Raw genomic sequence first — 18,797 nt, 5'->3', positions numbered from 1 at the left:
GCGTGTGTCACGTGCGAAAAAACGATAATGTGGTGCTTGTGCATACATATATCTCGATGGAACACATACACATACACATACACATACACATACACATACACATACACATACACATACACATACACATACACATACACATACACATACACATACACATACACATACACATACACATACACATATACACATATACATATACAGGAAATGGCCATTATTAAAAATATATAATAGTAATAACGAGACCGAGAAAAAGACAAAAAACAGCATATTATATTATCTCTCTCTACACATCTAATTTAAACCAATCAATCAGCCACTAAATAAAAAGAAATAAATAAATTAGAAGAGAGAGTATAAGAACGCTGAGCTTTCTTCACCTCCTTTCCTTCTCCTTCTGCTTCTTCTCTTCCTCCTCCACTCCACACACTCACTCTCCCGGAGCCTGAGCGAGCCAGGTAACTTCTCTCTCTCTCTCTCTCTCTCTCTAGATTTCTGTTGATCTATCAGGTAAGCTCTCTCCACTTGAATGTATTTTCCTGTGGATCTATCTATTAAGCTCTCTTGATTAGAGTTTGTCTGTCTGTAGATCTCCCAATTATCCTCTGTGTGTTTGTGTGGGTTTTTTTGTCTTTGAATTTCTCTCTCTCTCCAACATACCTCTCTATGTATGTAAACGTTTCAGATAATGTTCCCTCTCTCTGCTTAATTTTTTCTAGTTTGTCCGTGGATCTCTCATACATCATTGTAAAGATCTCTTCCTTTCCATAGCTTGTCCATGGATCTGGCACCTAACATTGTAAAGATCCCATTATTTACATAGCTTATCTTTCTAGATCTCTCAAACTTTACAATATCTCTCCCCTTCTAGCGTTTTTCTTATCTCCGGATCTATCTTGCCATCCTGTAAGCACTCTTTCTTTCTTTATCTGTAGATCTATCAAGTTACATCTTTCTTTCTCTGTTTGTCCGTGGTTCTGCAAAAGATGCTTCCACTCTCTCTCTCTCTCTCCTGCCGTCCTGTTAAGTAACCTCTTCTCCGTGCTTTCTTTTCTCCCTCGCCTTATGTATCTAGATCTGTGAACTAAGGAAGCCTCTACGTCCTTCTTTATTCTCTCTTTGTCTGTTTATGTGCGACGATATGGTATTCGTGCGTCTGAATTTTGTTTCGGAACAATAACATACTTCAGGAAGATGTTATAGGTGCAGATTACTGTTTCTAGTATCTCTTTCCTTCTTCTCCTAGTCTAGTTTAGCCGATCTGGAGTAGACATTTAGAATTTCGTAGCTCTCGCTCCTGGATTCTATATATACACTTGATTGTTAATCTCACTTTCTCTGTATTGTCTGTTGTGGATCTGACGTGTTCTCTTGTACTATGTATGAATATGTGTCTCAGGATAACGAACATACAACGACGAATATGAGTAAACAACCTGTATTTTTCTCTGCACTCCTCTTTTGTATACGCTTTACCTTGAGAAAAATATCTCAAGTCTTAGATAATCAGATCACATAACCGTGATATGCTCACAACCATTATTGGCAAGATGTCATCCTCCTTGTCAGGGACATTGCAATGTGTCTTTCATTTTTCTTTTCTGTTCATAAGAAAAATTCTTTTTAGCATATAACCAGATCCAATAATCAGTCTGATCTCTTCATATTCCGATTTCAACTTCGTCTGTCAGTCAGATCTTGGCAATTTGCCTCTATTTTTCTGGATTTCTCTTTATTTCTTTTCTAAACTGCGTCAATTTAATCAGATCTAGGCTTTAAGATATTCATCATTGCACAATTCCTTCTTACATTGAAGAAATCAATTTAAATGTCGCAAAATTCCTTGTAATTGTAAATTTCATTTTAAATATTTTAGAATTTCGTTTCAATTCTCGCAGAAAATTGTCTCTCTCGTCATGATTTTGTCCTCTTTGGGCCTTTCCTTGTTTCCTGACCTTAAAAGCTTAGATCTTAGGTCATGTTTTGTCCTTCAATCATCCAGCATTCTTTTCATTCCTATATATCTATTAACGACTTTATCAGATATCAGATCTTCGAGTCGCATAACACATTTGTATTTTGATTAATGTGTCTAATAATTTAAAGAGGGTTTTGGCATCCCGTGGGTGTTTTACGATGATTGATGGTTGTGTGCATCTGAGTTTTATTTTTGATAGAAATGAAAGATTGAGAAGGTAAAGAAGTAACTGAACATATTGAGTTTGGTAAATTGCATTCGGCATATGGTTTCGTATCGAAATTGTATGTTTCGTTTATATAAAAGAGCGCATATGATTGCTTCACACAATATATGTCTTGTGCTAATCTTCTAGTAACTTTGATGAAAGTTGTATATTGATTTATATATGAAAACTATGCTCCTTAAGTGCCGAAATGGGATGAAATTAATGCTGTGAATAACGTATCCTTTCAGCTATTTTAACTAAAGAATAGTAAAAGGTATCAGAAATAGAGTATTGCTATCCTTCTGATGACCAGTCATTGTTTTAATTTCGACTAATTAGTATTCTTCACCTATTGCTTATGTTTTTGGTGACTAACCATATTTTGTTTCATAGCAGTGATTGGTGGGTCACAATGGCGGTCGAAAGATCTCGAGCTCAGAAGCTTTCGGGATACATGGGTCTTGGAATGACACCAAGAACTTTGTATGATACCCGTGTGGTGAACTACCACCAATATCAAGGGTTGCCATCCACTTGCTATACTAGACCGACGATGTCAAGGGAAGCTTCCCCTTTCCATTCTGAAGATCATGTGTTTGCTGCGGCCCCAATCGACAAGAATGGGCCTTATGCTTTTGCGGTTGATTTCATGATGGGTGGGGTCTCTGCTGCGGTCTCAAAGACTGCTGCTGCGCCCATTGAGCGCGTGAAATTGCTCATTCAGAACCAGAACGAGATGATCAAGGCTGGTAGGCTCAGTGAGCCATATACTGGTATTGGGAATTGCTTCAAGCGTACTGTGGCTGATGAAGGGTTTATCTCCCTATGGCGTGGGAACACTGCTAATGTCATCCGATACTTCCCAACCCAGGTTAGGGGCATATATATGTATGCCAATAAGAAAAAAAAGTAGACTGTATACTTGGTTGGAAATGCACAGGAAAAGTAAATCCTAAACCAAATTACTCGTGCATTTTACATTGTAAAGAGTCCACACTATGGAATCCCTTGTTTTCCCTTGGTTGTTGAATAAGGCCAGTTTAGGAATAACGAAAATTGAGGGGCATTCATGGAAATAGATAAGAGTGTTTAGCGTTACTTTTTTTCTGGATCTCTTATTTTTAACCTCTTCTCTGACTGATTTATTTGCGTCTTTTAGAATTAACATATGTAACCTGTTTCTTTTTCCTCTCCTTTCCATTTGGTCTAGGCACTCAACTTTGCGTTCAAGGATTACTTCAAGAAGCTCTTCAACAAGAAGAAGGATAAAGATGGCTACTGGCCTTGGTTCTTTGGTAATTTAGCTTCAGGAGGAGCTGCGGGGGCATCGTCTCTGTTGTTTGTTTATTCACTTGATTATGCTCGAACCCGTCTTGCGAATGATAATAAAGCAGCCAAAAAAGGTGGAGAGCGACAGTTCAATGGTCTCCTTGATGTTTACAAGAAGACTATTGCTTCTGATGGAATTGGTGGTTTATATCGTGGTTTCACCATCTCTTGTGTTGGGATCATTGTGTATCGGGGTCTTTACTTTGGAATGTATGACTCATTGAAACCTGTGCTCCTGACTGGTACACTCCAGGTGAACACTTCACTTCCTATTAATGGTTTTTTTAAAAATAATGAATGTTGCAAATAGTTCTTATTAATCATGAAAATTTCAGCCATGCTCATGATTTTGCCAAATATAGAAGTTTGTGCTCTTTTTTAGCATAGAAGATTGTACACTCATTATTTTGCTGTCTCCTATATTGCTACTAGTTTGGCTTAGCATTTCATTGATTTTTCTGTTTAATCTATGATGCATTTGAATTAGAATTTTGTCTCATTTTCTCATAATGTTTGGGCAAAGTTGTTATTTTGTTGGTTTTGAGGATTGACTTAGCTTTTTTACCTTGAATTAATTTCCAAGTGGCGATTTCTTTTTTATTGTGGTTTCATGATCTGTCCCAAAATCTATAATCCCGTTCAATATTCCCTAAACTTAAGCACCATCGGTTTTTTATTGTCATATATATATATAAATTTCCAAATTGCGATATCTTTTTTATTGTGGTTTCAAGATTTGTCCCAAAATCTATGATCCCGTTCAACATTCCCTAAACTTACGCACCATTGGTTTTTTATTGTTCGACATATATATATACAGGACAACTTTCTGGCTAGTTTTCTACTTGGATGGAGCATCACAACAGGTGCTGGGCTAGCTTCATATCCCATTGATACAGTGAGGCGTAGGATGATGATGACATCTGGTGAAGCTGTGAAGTACAAAGGTTCTTTTGATTGCTTTTCTCAGATCCTGAAGAATGAAGGAACCAAGTCACTATTTAAGGGAGCAGGTGCGAATATCCTTCGAGCCGTTGCAGGTGCAGGTGTCCTTGCTGGATATGATCAACTTCAGTTAATCTTCTTTGGCAAGACCTATGGCTCTGGAGGCGGTTAAGTCTTCTTCATGGAATCTTTCCTTATGTTTCTAAGGAGGATCCTGAGAATAATGATGAGTGAGGTGAGGATGATGATGAAACATGAGATAGTTTTAGGTTAGAATTCACCACCAATACCAACAAGAAGAAACTGTCAAATGGTTGGATAATTTTTGATTTAGTTTTTATTTCTGATTTTTGATATACATTTATGGGTTGTGGGATCATTTTAAGCTGCCCGTTGCTGCTTTTTCTTTTTAAAGGAGGAACACAATAAATTTTGTTAGGTTTAATGATCTTCATTGATCAAAAGGTCATTCATCATGGGAACCTTATTATATGGCACCATCCAAGAATATAGGTGCTCAATAACCAGAAATATTTAATTTTACATGCCTATTCTTGATTAAAGGATCTAAGTTTATTTTGCACTGTATAATGATGTCCTTTAATCAAAATGTCACTTACTGTAGGATTTTACTATTGAAGAGGATGATTATGGTGACGAGCAATGAAATTTGGGTTGTGTAGCCAAAACTCGTTCATTTTAAATAAAAATGGATTCCGTCATGCTTAATGCAATGGATAAAAAATCAAATGTTAGAACTTGGATCAACCCTGTCTCTGTGGGTTCAATATGCAAGGCTCTTGTGGGGGGATGTCAAAGGCTGTCTGTCAACATAACAAAACAAAGGTTTATTAGAGTCCGAGTAGGAATGTCAATGTTATGGGACTTTAGAGAGATGGTCCCAGTGAGCCTCTTTTTATGGTTCTGAGCTGAAAGGTAATAAAGGTTTATTAGAGTTCGAGTAGCAATGTCAATATTGTGGGACTTATAGAGAGATGGTCCTAGTGAGCCTCTTTTATGGTTCTGAGCTGAAAGGTTTATTATAGTGCTACCTTGTGAAGAAGACTATATAAGATATAGGAAATTTGACCTCTAAATATTATATATATCTTTTAGAAATTGTCGAAACTGGGCTTTTAAGAATACTGATTGTATCATCCACAGATTGATGTTTATATATCAAGCCAATATGGATGCATTTACTCAAGAAGCAGGTTACACGTGGCCAACCATTTCATACTTCCAATTCATACTCCTGTACACTGTTGGCTTACCTGACAAACATTGCTGACAATATCATATGTTGAATACACTGTAGGCTTATCTTACATTATCTTAAGAGGATCTGATTAATCGTTAAAACAAAAAAATTTACAGCCACTCAAAGATATATCTAGATCAATAAAAATATGCCCATTTCATGGTCTTACAATTGTAAAAACGAAATGCTCACTATAACAATTTCCAATTTTTTATGCATATTCTACATAGCTGAGGCATACTCAACATTTCCACAGCAACAAGAGAAAACGAAAACCCAAGCATTGCATTGCATATCAGTGTTATATATGGCTGGATAGCTCATTGAGTTGGATGGGCTATGCTTTGATTCACATGCTCGACAAAATTAGCGTTTCTGCTTTTCTCCAGGTGGGGCTTTATTTTGCATATGAAACCTCTCATGCGCACAACATAAATAGATAGTATCTTCACTTGTAAAATGAGAGGATTTTTGTTTGGATTAGCTAGGAACCACATTTCTTTTGCTCATTTTGAGGTTTCTTCTGCCTCTTCAACCACGCCCTGCATTGTAATTGTAATGAGAAAATCGTATCCAATCAGCCAGCACCTGTGTTTGTGTCCTTTCCATCTGTGTATGCTCTTCCTTTAGCAAGCGTTCTAGCTCCTTAAAGTGTTCCACTTTACTACACAGCTTCTTTAACTGCAGCACATTTTTATGATTAATCAAAGGGATATTTCAATGATCAACTATGAGAGATTTTGATAATTAATCACCTACAACAGTGATTATTTATGGTGATCAGAAAACATGTAAGGTGATATGGTTTGCGCAAAACACCAGAATACCAGTAACTTTTGTTTTCTACCAGAATACCAAGGCTTGACATAATGACAAGGACACAAATCTAGGTTTTAGTATAGAGGGGCATTCTGGTTAATGTATGGAAAATCTTAGGGGCATTTAATAAAAACATTATGCTAAGCAAATTGCAGTACTCCAAAACCCACTGGCAGTATTCTAGTAAATATACTAAATCTTAATGGTGTTTACCATATAATTTTACCTGATTGTCAATGATAGTAGCCATAAGGTACTCAATTTCACGTTCCTCCTGATCAGCAAGAAGCTTTGCATTTGCTGCAACTGCACCTATGGCTGTTGCAATGCCAGCCCTGATTTGGGTTGCTGAAGGAAGTGCTTGTTGGCTAGACTCAGTTTCCACATCTTTAGAATTTGGAACTTCTGAAAATGTAGATATTTTTGGTATCCAACGGGCAACGTCATAGAGAGTCAGTTTGGAAGATGAGCAGCTCTTAAGTTTTATAGAATCAGTTCAAAGAAATGTAATGATAATCAAAAGAGGGACTCGCATTGATTCACAAATTTCTCTAAACATCTTATTAACTATTGAAAAGTAATTTATTAGTGCACACCTTTGCTGGACGTCAAATCGTGTTTTGGTTCATTCGATTCCTCTTTTTTTAAAATTTCTTTGCCACTAGATTAGAGAGCAAAGAATATCTTATTTAGAAACATAAATAAAAATACTGCAAAACAATCTGAAAAAGCATTCAGACATCAACCTTGTAATTTGAGATCCACTAAACAAGGTGTCTTTCTGACTCGGAAGTATAGATGACATGAACTGAGAAGACACTGGGTCCTCTTCGGCAAGGGCAATCAAAGCTGCCTGTGCTGCAGCTGCAGCTACACGTGGACCCACCATAGCTGATAAAAAGGCTACCTACCACCATTGCTTCAAAGTAGTGAGTTCAAACAGAGACCCCTTATATCAAGCCAAATTAATGTCTAGAGTATAATTAGATCAAGGGTTTTTCTTTAGATCCCCAACAAAACAAAAATTTACTAAGAGAAAAAGGAGATAAACAGAATTCACATATGCTCAAACAGCACATATATATATATGCTCCTCAACCAGTCAACCATATACTTGCTCAAATCGTACTTATAATTACTATAGAGTGGCCTGACCAATGACATTTGGGGAAATAACAAAAACTTAGGAGAAGTTTGGAAATAAAGAAAAACAAGGTATTTCAGAGATTTTCCTTAAAACTAACCTGAGCCAAAATAGGGTTACTTGTGTCAGCAAGAGGTGTTGTCCTCTTCCTCTTTGATGGTGGCATGAATTCAAAGTTTTTTCCAACACCATCTACTTCCATCGAAATATCAGCAGTAGCCCTGCTATTTTCCTGTTCTGCATTTATATCCTTGTGAATGGTTTCTGTTTTAGTGTCAGATGTTGGCATAGCATATTGCATAGAGCTATCCAGACTATTGCTATCAATAAACTGATCTCCAAATGGTAGCTTCATGAACTGCATGATGCACTCGGCCTTTGATCTTGTTTCTACATGATGTGCTATAAGATCCCAGTTCTCTCTGTATTTTGTTAAAGCCTCAAGCAATAGCAATACTTCTTCTTTGGTCCAATCATCCCGAGGTATATGAGAATCCACCTTAGCTTCTTTCAATACAGAGTCTCCTTTTATTAAGTTATCACTTGTTGACAACTTGGCTTCTTTCAACACAAAGTCCTCTTTTATAATGTTATTGCCTGTTGAGAAACACTCTTCACAAAGCAGAAATCCGTCCTGCAACAGGAGAATGATTCCAAAGAATGATAACAGTACTTCACAGGACAAGTGTCTCAGAAGTTACTAATGAGTGGATCAAATTAATTTATACAAAATCAGAACTGTAGTATATATATACACGTACATGCACCAGCTGTATCAGTGCAGATATTTTAATAAAAGCACTGTAATTGACATCATTTGAAAATGCTAAATCTGGGCCTATAGTTCAATATTTAAAAACTAATTTCCAATTTGCTATACATATTGGAATATAGTCAAAATAGAGACTTATAATTGCTGTAAAAGCAAAAATCAATCTAATAATCACACTCCTTGCCTTGAATTTGAAAGATTGGTTCCTCAAGTTTCCAATGAGAAAAACATGCAAAGGCATTCTCTTACAAACTGCTGCAAAAGAAAAGAAAGATATTTCACCGTCTTTTGAGAGGTCAAAATGGCTTATAAGACCTTACGCTTCTTGCTAACAACATTTCAAATAGATGTAATTAAATAAAAAAGCAAATAAAAATGAACTAAAGAATCCGACTATTTTCGAAATCCTCTTCAGGAGCCCACTTGCGTGACCGTTGATTGATTTATAGCATATGTAGGAGTGATGGGGATAACGCAAACTGTGATTATTCTTTGCAATGTCCACTTCAGGAATCTACTTGTGTGACCCTCAATTGATATATAGCGTGTGTAGGAGTGAATTTAGTTTGGACTCTTGGAACTATATATATGGACATTATCTTTCAAGAACAACAAGGGCTGGATATCCACGAGAAAATCAAGCGCAGGCAACCTGCCATGAGGAGAAACAAGACCCTGTGAATGTTCCTCCTACGCATGTGGAGGATCATGTATGCCACCTTTTCCTCTACCAAGAAGAATTCTGATTCTGTTACCCATGCGTGAGTGGTGTTAAACACCATCATCCAGTTTTATCCAGTTTTATCCAGGTTTATTGACAAACATAAATAAATCATTTCTCATCATTTAACGAGTAACTAAGCATATTATTTTAGTTTACAAGGTTAAAATTCAAATGAAAGTGAACCTACCTTATTAGCTACACATTGAAATGCCTCAACAGCATAAGTAATATTTGCTCTAAAGGGCTCTGCCAACTCGTTAAGTATTCAGAGGTCAATATGTGATCCAAAGTTGTGAACCCTTTTCAAAAGCCTACTTGTCCAGTTGAATGGCAACCATTCCTCTGTCCATACACTCGATTCTGATTCTAGGATTGAGCCATATAATTTAGTCAAGTAATGACCAATCATGGTTGTCATCTAATAGCTCAGCTCTTGAAGATTCAGCTAGTAAGGAAACCTTCACACATAGCTTTATTAAAGATGTGTGCTATCAAGGGAGCAAAGTGGCATGGGCATATGAAGTGCTCACCTACCAATCCATCATCTGATCATTGGCATTTCTTACATTCTGTAAACTAAAAATGGTAGATACAAATGGGAGGGGGAGGGGGCGTTGCCAAGGGATATCATATAGTACCTTTTCATATTCATGCCATATATAAGGTGAGTTCAGTTGTCTAGTAGGTTGCCTCTAATTAAACATATTCCGTGCTCTTTTACTTTCTTGTCCTAAGGACAAGAAATATTCATATTCTTCCTCACAAGACATTGAAAGGTTCCTTGGAATTTAAAGAGTGGTGGAAATCATGATTGCACTATTTTGGTTATAGATATATTAAAATGAAATTAGCTTTCACATTGAATAGCTACAGCTCTTTCTTTATATTATTCCAATGAGTTTCGGCAAATTACAAAAAGCTGAATATATCACTTAGCACAACCATGGCCATTAATACACAGGATTACCTCAACAGACTAACCTCGATGATGAAATACAAATTATCTGCAAATCTGTGGACAACCTAGCATAAACTTGCAGTCTACTGCCCACAATAGCTAAATGTGAAAAATAGTAGAAATGGGACAGACTATCTGAAGGACAGACTCTAATAACCAAAATAGAAGGAACATCTAAACCCTAAGCCCTAAACCCTGGAGTAGCAACTCAATTCCACCTCTACGATCGTTGATTCCAATTAAACAGCATCTAGATAATGCTAGCAAACCTCGGATTCAGGTAGAATACGTTTATCCATCCATTTCTCAGAGTAGTTTTATAGCAAACCTCTGGTTCAGGTAAGACACGTTTATCCATCCATTTCGTAGTTTTATAGCAAACCTCTGGTTCAGGCAGGACACGTTTATCCATCCATTTCTCAGAGTAGTTCTAAGGATTCTGTCCTTCACATCTTCTAATCCCTGAAATCTGACTTTATCTCTACATTTTCCTGCTTTCTTTCAATCCAAAAAAGATATGCTCAAAATCACAATCTCAACCCCTTGATGAAAGCGATCACTGATGATGATCCTGGAAATAGAGGCAGTGGCACTGAAACAACTCTGAAAGTTGACTCGAGGGTGGGATTCATGATTATGCATACTTGCAGGTGAAATGAAGCACCCACAAATGAACAAGATAGATATATATTTTTTAAGTCCATAGTGAGGCCAATATCGACCCATGAGACCTTCAGTATACAACTATTCTTGATGTTTCTTCTTCCTAAGTGGGGATATTCATACTTCAAAGCAGTAAGTCTCAATGTCTAAATAAGGCATACATGTATGAATTCAACTTGCTCGAGGTTCCCTTTAATGTCACACTTACATCCCCCCTCTTTATATGCCAGCATAGTAGCCGCACCGCTAACAGAAATGGGGGAAACACCACTAAAATCCAAGAACGCAGCACGATATTGCCCATACATAACCAACTTTTAGTAATACTTTCATTATCATAATAAATTGCAAGGGAGATGAAAGAACAAGGGTTCTCCTCAGGTCGTATTGCATTGTAAGTTGATCATGTAAAAAGTAAGTGATATTCATCCTCTACTAGCCATTCCTCTCGAACTTACATGCCTTTTTGACACTTTTTGATGCCACATACAACTTCAATGTGTAGCTTGTGTGATCAATTGAGATGGAGTGTGAAGGCTCTGTGAGAGTTAATACTCATGTTCATATTGAGATAATGTTGAATGCCATCATATTGAGATAGGAATTCTTGCCTTAAATTGAACCCAACATTCAGGGTCGATGTTTGCAATGTAATATTCTAATTTTGTCCTCATAGCATCTTCCCACTTCTTTCATAGTGGTTCCATTAACCGTTCCTCAATACCTACATATTGCATAGCATCATTGGAAAGCTCTAAGAGATCTTCCACACCCATCCTTTCAACCATTTTTTGATGAAAACTATCCAAGCAAATAAAAGTGTTTTGCTCTTATGATTCTTTTATAGTTTAGAGCCCACATTCCAAGCAAGATGTGGTAATCTATGATTTGGCATATTCTTGACTTTTGTAATGTATCAATATACTCTCCATGGTGCCAATATCTCTATGGGAAGAAGACGAGATAGTGATTGAATGGGCCCCAAAGCACAATGTTTTCATATTATCTAATATCAACAAGGTAATATGAAATCTTTATTTTCTCAAACATAGTGGCAAGATAATGTTGGGATTGCAACTTTTGCAATCCATCTTTTTCTCAGAACATTTAAACACTTTCAAAAAAAATTAAGGCTGTAAGGATTTTTAGATTTGTGAGTGAATGAGGATATTAAGACAAACTGGATAAATTTCGTGAACACTGAAAGTTAGAAAAAACCCAAAAACAAGAATAAAAAAAAGGAAATGTTTTGGGGAAGCTCTTGTTATTTGAGCAAGCTATATATGTAACTTTTATGCTATAAGTGATTTTTGGGTAACAGTTATCATCTAAAACTTTTCATGTGTTGTTGATTTTCTCTCTTTGTAAGTGTAGACCATTCTAGTCTCATAAAGGCATGTACACATTGAATACTATTCTCTTAAAATCTTCATGCATACCATGGACAATATGCTGTTATTCACATCCTTAATGCAACAAATTTCTGAAGATTTCATTCCAATGGTCTCCAACAAAATAATATAGCATTTATTTCTTAGAAAGCATTTTCCTATAAAAGATAAATTACCTAGGAAGGTAGGCAAAGTGTAATTCTAGTTTAATGGAGAGAGATAGTGTTTAATGCGACCAAAGTAGAGTTATATATTGTGTCGATGATTTTTTATCAAAAGTGGAGGACATCCAAATGGCAAAGTGAATGGCATTGACAACATAGAAATTGGAGAATGGATCATAAAGCAATTTAAGGATCACGTTCTAGGAGAGTTATGTTTGGGATATGGCCTAGACCATAATTATAATTTGGGAAGGCTATACATGTAATATGACGATAAATTTTTATAGAGAAGATAAGGCACACCTAATAGAGATAGGCATAAAGAAAAAAACCACCTACATGTGTAAAGAAAAAAGCAGCTACAAGTGGGAAGAAAAGAGCAACAACAAGAGTGAAGAGAAAAAAGTAACAAGAAGAGTGGGAGATGTTTTTAAGAGAGCTCCCATGAACTTATTTCTGAAGATGGAATAGGCCAATAGAGAGGAGGCTGTGTTAGAAAACAAGCCATCATATTCTTTTTTGGGAGGTTGGATACAATTAAAAGAAGGCAACGAAGTAGAGGTGACTTTGTCTGTTGACGTGGGTGTCATTTGTCTCATTGTATTCCTCTTGAAAAACTCTATCCATCTGCTTATCTTGTTTTCTATAGATTTTCTTGACTATAGTGTGATGAAGACTAGGGTTTTAGACCTCTTGCCTCAAGGTCCTATGCAGCTTCACTTATAATAACTCTTGTTGAAAAACACAAAACTTTTAAGCATTTGAATTTTGTGGTGGTTTGGATATCAAATCAGGGTAAGGTTTATCTTGCCCTTTGCACTCTCACATATATGACAGAAGTAATGGTTCTGCTTCAAGACACCACATTTAATCAAAAAAGTTTCAAGCTTTCACTATAGTCTGTTGTTATTTAAGCAAATAGTGAATTAATTTCACAAAATTTTTTAACTCGTTATAAGAGCATAAATTCAGGGATCAAATGTGTGATATCCAATATTTCCACAACCGTCAGCTATGGACTATCTTCTCCTTTAGTTTACATTTCTTTAAATTATTTTTCTGAATTTTTCTATATTTCATTTCCTAGTGCTGGAAGACTCCCTACAATATCCATCTCAAAGTTCACCTACAATATTTTTTATCATTTTCCCATTTTGGCGCCCCCAATAATTCACACAACATGGCTTTGTAAAAACTTGTCTTTCTCAAGACTAGTTTATATTACCCTTAGGGTCTTGAAGATGATCAAATCAATCAATTAACTGAAAGCTTTAAAAGAAAGCTTCCTCAAAGTCTTAGGCACCTCCTTGTGGAATTTAAGCATGCATACAAAAGAAACTAAAGAGAAACAAAGAGGCAAACATTCAAATCTGTAAAAAAAAGCAAACAAACAACCACAAAAAGATAAGCATAAACAATAAAGTCGTGCAAGAAAACGACAAGCTATACCTCGCCTTTCAGCTTGTGAAATCTCAACAAAAGATCTAAGGAACTAAATTCTATCACATCTATACATGCAATGTGTGGATCTGGCTAATGACCTGGTTATTAGCCAGATCCACACATTTAGAATAGACAACGGAAAACTTAGAATTCTAAAGGATATGCAAAGAAAATGGAGTCTTTGAAATCAAATTTGAATGTTATTCTGCTGCAAACTATGCATGAATCTTTAAGCAAGAAAATTATCTACTTTTATTGAGTATGGTAAGGAATCAACTCGACAATAACAATATATAGTATGAATGTATTAACAAATACAAATATGTAACAACGATTTAGAAGAAAGAAACACTTACCTTTTTGGCATTTCCATAATATTTTTCTTGACAGCTAGCTCCACAACTGCTACAATTTGGGATATCTGATTTGTCTATGGATTCGTCAGAGGTTACTGTCAACGTATCTGATATAGATTTCACAAATGCATCTTTGTAACATGCCAAGTTTGTCAATGGGACGGCACCTATCAATTTCCCACTACTTTCAATGGATCCTTTTGGCTTTGATATGCCTACTGGTATGCGTGGATAAACAATCTGTACACCTGGAGGGATGGTCTCCGATGATGAAGATGGAGCAGTATTGAGATTGTTGGTGCTTGCCTGATGCTTCTTTTCAGGTGCAGTATGGTAGTTTATCAGACCCCAGTGCTCCAGAAAATCAAACAACCTCTTGATAACATTCACATCGCCTACAAGCATCCTTCTCACTTCAGTAAAGGTAAGAAGCTTCCCTGGATTTTCCTTATATTTGTTGATAATAAAGTCTCGGTATTGTTTGTACAACTTGGGAGTCTTGGAGATTGAATTGCCATCGAAAAACTCCGACATGGATCGCCTCTCAATTGTGTGGATCATCTTCAAAGAAAACCACCCTGACCATGCATATGAAACAATCAAAAGATTAAAGAATTTGAAAGTGTGATGATATATTTGTCCTACAATTCGCGTCAAAGTGAATGTACTTGAAGATCTAAATGGAATTGCATGCATTCTGCAGAATACGTGGAGAAGTTGCAAACCAAAGAGGAACAGATTTTTCACATATAAATATCATGGTGTCGTACAAATTCAATACATTTCCATAAAGATTCATAACAGTGTTTCTGTAGAACCTGCAATCCGAAGTGGGACTGAGTTTCTGAGGTTAGTTTGGCCTCACGGGGTCGCAGCACCTTTTTACGGCCATTGTAGCATGTGTATAGGTGGTTACGCCATTATGATTGAAGAATTATCCGAGAGTCGTGAAGTTACCAATATTATCCCACCTGGTCTTGAACCTATAATTTTTAAAATGTCAATCAGCCATTGACAGTGAGAATTCCAAAAACCCAAGGGTTCCTCTGCAGGTTTCTCATAAGTCAGGGCAGAAATCTTGATGAATCACTGGCAAAAAGATGTCTTGCACTTTTTGCTCTACTTTAAAGCAACAATCTTTTCACTCATCTTCGGATTTAAGGCTCTGCACACTCTTCTCCTACAAGATCTTCAGATTCCAAAGTGACGATTACTCTGCCAATTCATTAACAGAAGCTCTTGCGGACTGTATAGTTCTATGGTTGGTCATTTCAATTCTCTCCCCATCCCTATGGTTTTATAAAAGTTTGTATTTCCTGATTCAGTACCTCTTCCTTGAAGGTGGGATCTTATAGGCAAACATAAAAACAAACAGTTAGCACGAGTATGTCTGTGCTTTAGGGTTTGAATGGAATTATATGGATTTCTTGGAGATGTTGCAAAGGAAGGTGGAGAATAAACATTAGTATATTGCACACATTTTTGCAAAGATTCAAACAATCCTTACCTACCAATTAAAACAGTTCAGTGGTGTGAATATATATTCTGCGCTTTATGATTTGAAGGGAATTCAGTACACTCTAAAGAATTCTTGGAGATATTGCATAACAAGGAGAAGGAGATTTCGTATAAGCATAAATATGACATACAAATTAACAAATTTCCATGGAGATTAAAATTTAAGTTTTCTTGGTGTGTCTTACATGTGCTTTAAATTTTAAATAAAATTTACAAGGTACTTGGAATGAGGCAATGAAAGGGGGAATGATTTTTCATATAAACGGTAATACAAATTCAACAGATTTTAGTAAAAGATGAAAAGAAATATTACTTACCTATTACACACGCATAGAAATGCGTTCACATAACCAAATTACGTTTTTGATATTTTGCATCCAAACATAAAACATAGCAAACAAATTCCACATCATTCAGCAAAGATTCAAAAATGAAGGCAGCATACTTCTGTCTTGATTTTGTATATACATATAAGGATGCAATACCAATTTAGCAGATTTCATCAACAATTTGAAGAATCCTTCTTGCTCATCCGTGAACAAGGATGTCAGAGATACTGAAAACCTTAAACAATTTAAAAGAGTTTAATTGTGTATCTGCTGGGAAGTTTAACATGATAGCATATGTATTTGAGCGATTAACCTACATATTCCTTGGAGATGTTGCAAATAAAGGGGAAGGAGACTTCACATAAACATAAAGAATTCATTCGAATTCACTTAAATTCACATATCAGACATGCTTCTTTCTTTATCTTTCTACATACGCGTTAACGGTACCATGTAAATTCAACAAAATTTGGGCAAAAAGATTCAAGCAGAAGAAGAAGAAAGCCCGTACCTGAGTAGTCAGGAACGCGATAAATCTCTTTGTTGGAGACATCATGGAGAAGCTTTGGTGAATCAATACAGGGTGCATTCGCAGCAACAGACGAAGGATCAACATTAGCCGAAGAAGGATCTACATTAACAGAAGTAGGATCGGCATTAGCCGATGCAAATTCATTATTTCTGTTCGTATTTTTCTCTTCTTGTTCACCAGTGCAGACATCAGGGGTCACGAGAGAGGTATCCGCGGAGGGAGGGGGAGGAGGAGGAAGAATGAGAGGAGTCGAGCTCAAGGGGGCTTCTGTTTGCTGTTCTTGTTCTTGTTCTTGTTGGTGTGGTAGAGGAAGAGGTTCTACACTCTTGATGTCTCCTTTGTCGTCCGCCATCGCCTTCTTCTTCTTCTTCTTCTTCTTCTTGATTTCAAACTGCGTCGGCTATGGCGGGGTCGAGTTTTCTGTTCGATTCTCTTTCACTCTCACACTCGCTCCGACCTGTTAACATTTCAAGTTTATCAGAGTGTTTCCAAGTATTTCTTATTTCCCGAAAATACCCCTACTATGTTCTCTTTTCCCCGGATATGCCCCTGCCCCCCCCCCCCCCCCCCCCATTTCCAAACCATTTGACTTAGAATTAGGTTGCAACTTGCACCTACGGAGATGACCAATTTTCAACCCATATTTTTTCTCGTTTCTATGTGCTCAATTGCATTTACAAGAGGTGTATCTCTTAAAAACGATAAATTTAATTGATGGACAATGACATACGCACACACACACACAATGCTTAGTTTAATGCATTCCTTGAACGCATCATCTATACAATTTTGTAGATTATCATGTGTTCTTTCTTCGACGTGCAACATTGTGGATACAACCTGAACGAGTCTCATAGAACTGCATTACCTCATTCGGTGTTGACTATCCAATTGGAATTCCAAGGCATACAAGAATGTTGGATGAGATACTCGTTTCATAATCCTAAGTGTAGATACTAAAATTCAACACCATGTATTAGAGATGTGTGCAATCTCTATAGTTAACATTTGAACATTAATTAATATTGGTTTTTTACGAGCATATGTGAAAAATGTTCAACTTGTAACTACAATGTCATGAGTTCATTTATTGCATGTTGGTCTTGTGAGAGCTTTCCTAGGTCATTTACACTACACGCAAGGTCATCACACTAAGGTGCATTGCGAACATCTTGTGTGTTGTGGGAGCACATGATCCCAATTGGGCAACATACTTTATAGATCACGTGATGCAATTTAACAACATTCTTCTTGGAGCACGTTGTCTTGTTTACATGCATGCTCCACAAGCATATGGTTCCTATTAGGCAATGCGGCATGTAGATCATGTGATTCATGTTAACAACATTCTCTTAGAGAACGAGATATTGTTTACGTTCATTTTCTAAGAACTTACGCTTCCTATAGACGATGTGGTCAATAGAGCAAGTGATTTGTCTTGTTAATGTGCTTTATGATCACGTGTTAACTCTTGTTTTGTACAATTTAGAGGCATGTTGGGTTGTCTGTAAAGCTCAACTATGTGGAGTGGAGTGTTGCCTCTTCAAAGGCACTAGTCATCTTGATATTTGTCGACATGGGATATTAGTGGTAGGTTGGCTATGTGTTGAATCTTGATCACAACTCGGGGGTGGTTTGGAGGATTGGGTTCTTCTAACCAATCCATTCACATTTCTTTTTCTTTAATATGGCTTATTGATTAGTAAATGATTCTTAACATGGAGGTACAACTTCTGGGCTTTCCTAATCAATTATTTATAATCTCCTAAGGAAGCCTTTAGTCAAATACTTATTGTACTCATTGAGTGAGTCATTCTCGTGGTTAAAAAAACTGCAAAGCAAGAAAAGCATGATTAGTGAAATTTTATTAACATAAAAAAACAACCACCACCAAGACTTTTACAAATAATAAAAAGAGATAAAATGTGATTCATACATGTGGTTGGGGAGCTTGACTGTCTCGTTATACCCTTAATACACCCTTGACATCCTTGCCTTGTTGAAAGTTGTTAACACTTAATAAGACCTTCACTTGATTTGGGAACTATTGGCACACAAAAAGCTCATGAGACCTGTCTTTTCCTTCAATATCCTTCGTATCCTACACTATAATGATTTGGTTTGTCATCAATAAAAAGGTAGTCATCATCTCTACCCTCAAAGTAATCTAATTTAAACATCTCTCATTACCGATTTGGTTCTATTTATTTATTGGTTTGATCAAGTTATCTCTAGTCTTGTGAGATAAATACATGTACTCAAATTC

At 36.5% G+C, this 18,797-nt stretch overlaps 2 protein-coding genes across 4 annotated transcripts; one reads left to right on the top strand and one right to left on the bottom strand.

Moving 5' to 3' along the window:
* Window positions 1-329: 329 nt before the first annotated feature.
* LOC147867965 (ADP/ATP translocase 1, mitochondrial-like) lies at window positions 330-5,000 on the top strand. 2 transcript variants are annotated; one of them, XM_087315888.1, is made up of 4 exons: window positions 330-455; window positions 2,577-3,054; window positions 3,394-3,765; window positions 4,333-5,000. In XM_087315888.1, the coding sequence occupies exons 2-4, from the start codon at window positions 2,596-2,598 to the stop codon at window positions 4,627-4,629; spliced, it is 1,128 nt and encodes a 375-aa protein (XP_087172014.1). In that variant the 5' UTR covers window positions 330-455; window positions 2,577-2,595; the 3' UTR covers window positions 4,630-5,000. The 2 variants fall into 2 exon arrangements, with proteins under 2 accessions (XP_087172014.1, XP_087172013.1); XM_087315887.1 differs by having other exon boundaries at window positions 341-455; window positions 2,580-3,054.
* An 867-nt stretch (window positions 5,001-5,867) lies between these two features.
* LOC147867964 (SWI/SNF complex subunit SWI3A-like) lies at window positions 5,868-17,014 on the bottom strand. 2 transcript variants are annotated; one of them, XM_087315885.1, is made up of 7 exons: window positions 16,511-17,013; window positions 14,153-14,730; window positions 7,782-8,315; window positions 7,284-7,444; window positions 7,134-7,198; window positions 6,764-6,942; window positions 5,868-6,399 (listed from the first exon to the last, which is right to left on the bottom strand). In XM_087315885.1, the coding sequence occupies exons 1-7, from the start codon at window positions 16,881-16,883 to the stop codon at window positions 6,250-6,252; spliced, it is 2,040 nt and encodes a 679-aa protein (XP_087172011.1). In that variant the 5' UTR covers window positions 16,884-17,013; the 3' UTR covers window positions 5,868-6,249. The 2 variants fall into 2 exon arrangements, with proteins under 2 accessions (XP_087172011.1, XP_087172012.1); XM_087315886.1 differs by lacking the exons at window positions 5,868-6,399; window positions 6,764-6,942 and adding an exon at window positions 6,976-7,010 and having other exon boundaries at window positions 16,511-17,014.
* Window positions 17,015-18,797: the final 1,783 nt, after the last annotated feature.

The sequence above is a fragment of the Azolla caroliniana genome, unplaced genomic scaffold (assembly GCF_043228905.1).
Source record: "Azolla caroliniana isolate FFs.n. ecotype wild unplaced genomic scaffold, voAzoCaro1.0.p SCAF_2, whole genome shotgun sequence".
NCBI classification, from domain to species: Eukaryota; Viridiplantae; Streptophyta; class Polypodiopsida; order Salviniales; family Salviniaceae; genus Azolla; species Azolla caroliniana.
The sequence above is the reverse complement of the archived record's forward strand: the minus strand, read 5'-3'. Positions and strand labels throughout refer to the sequence as shown.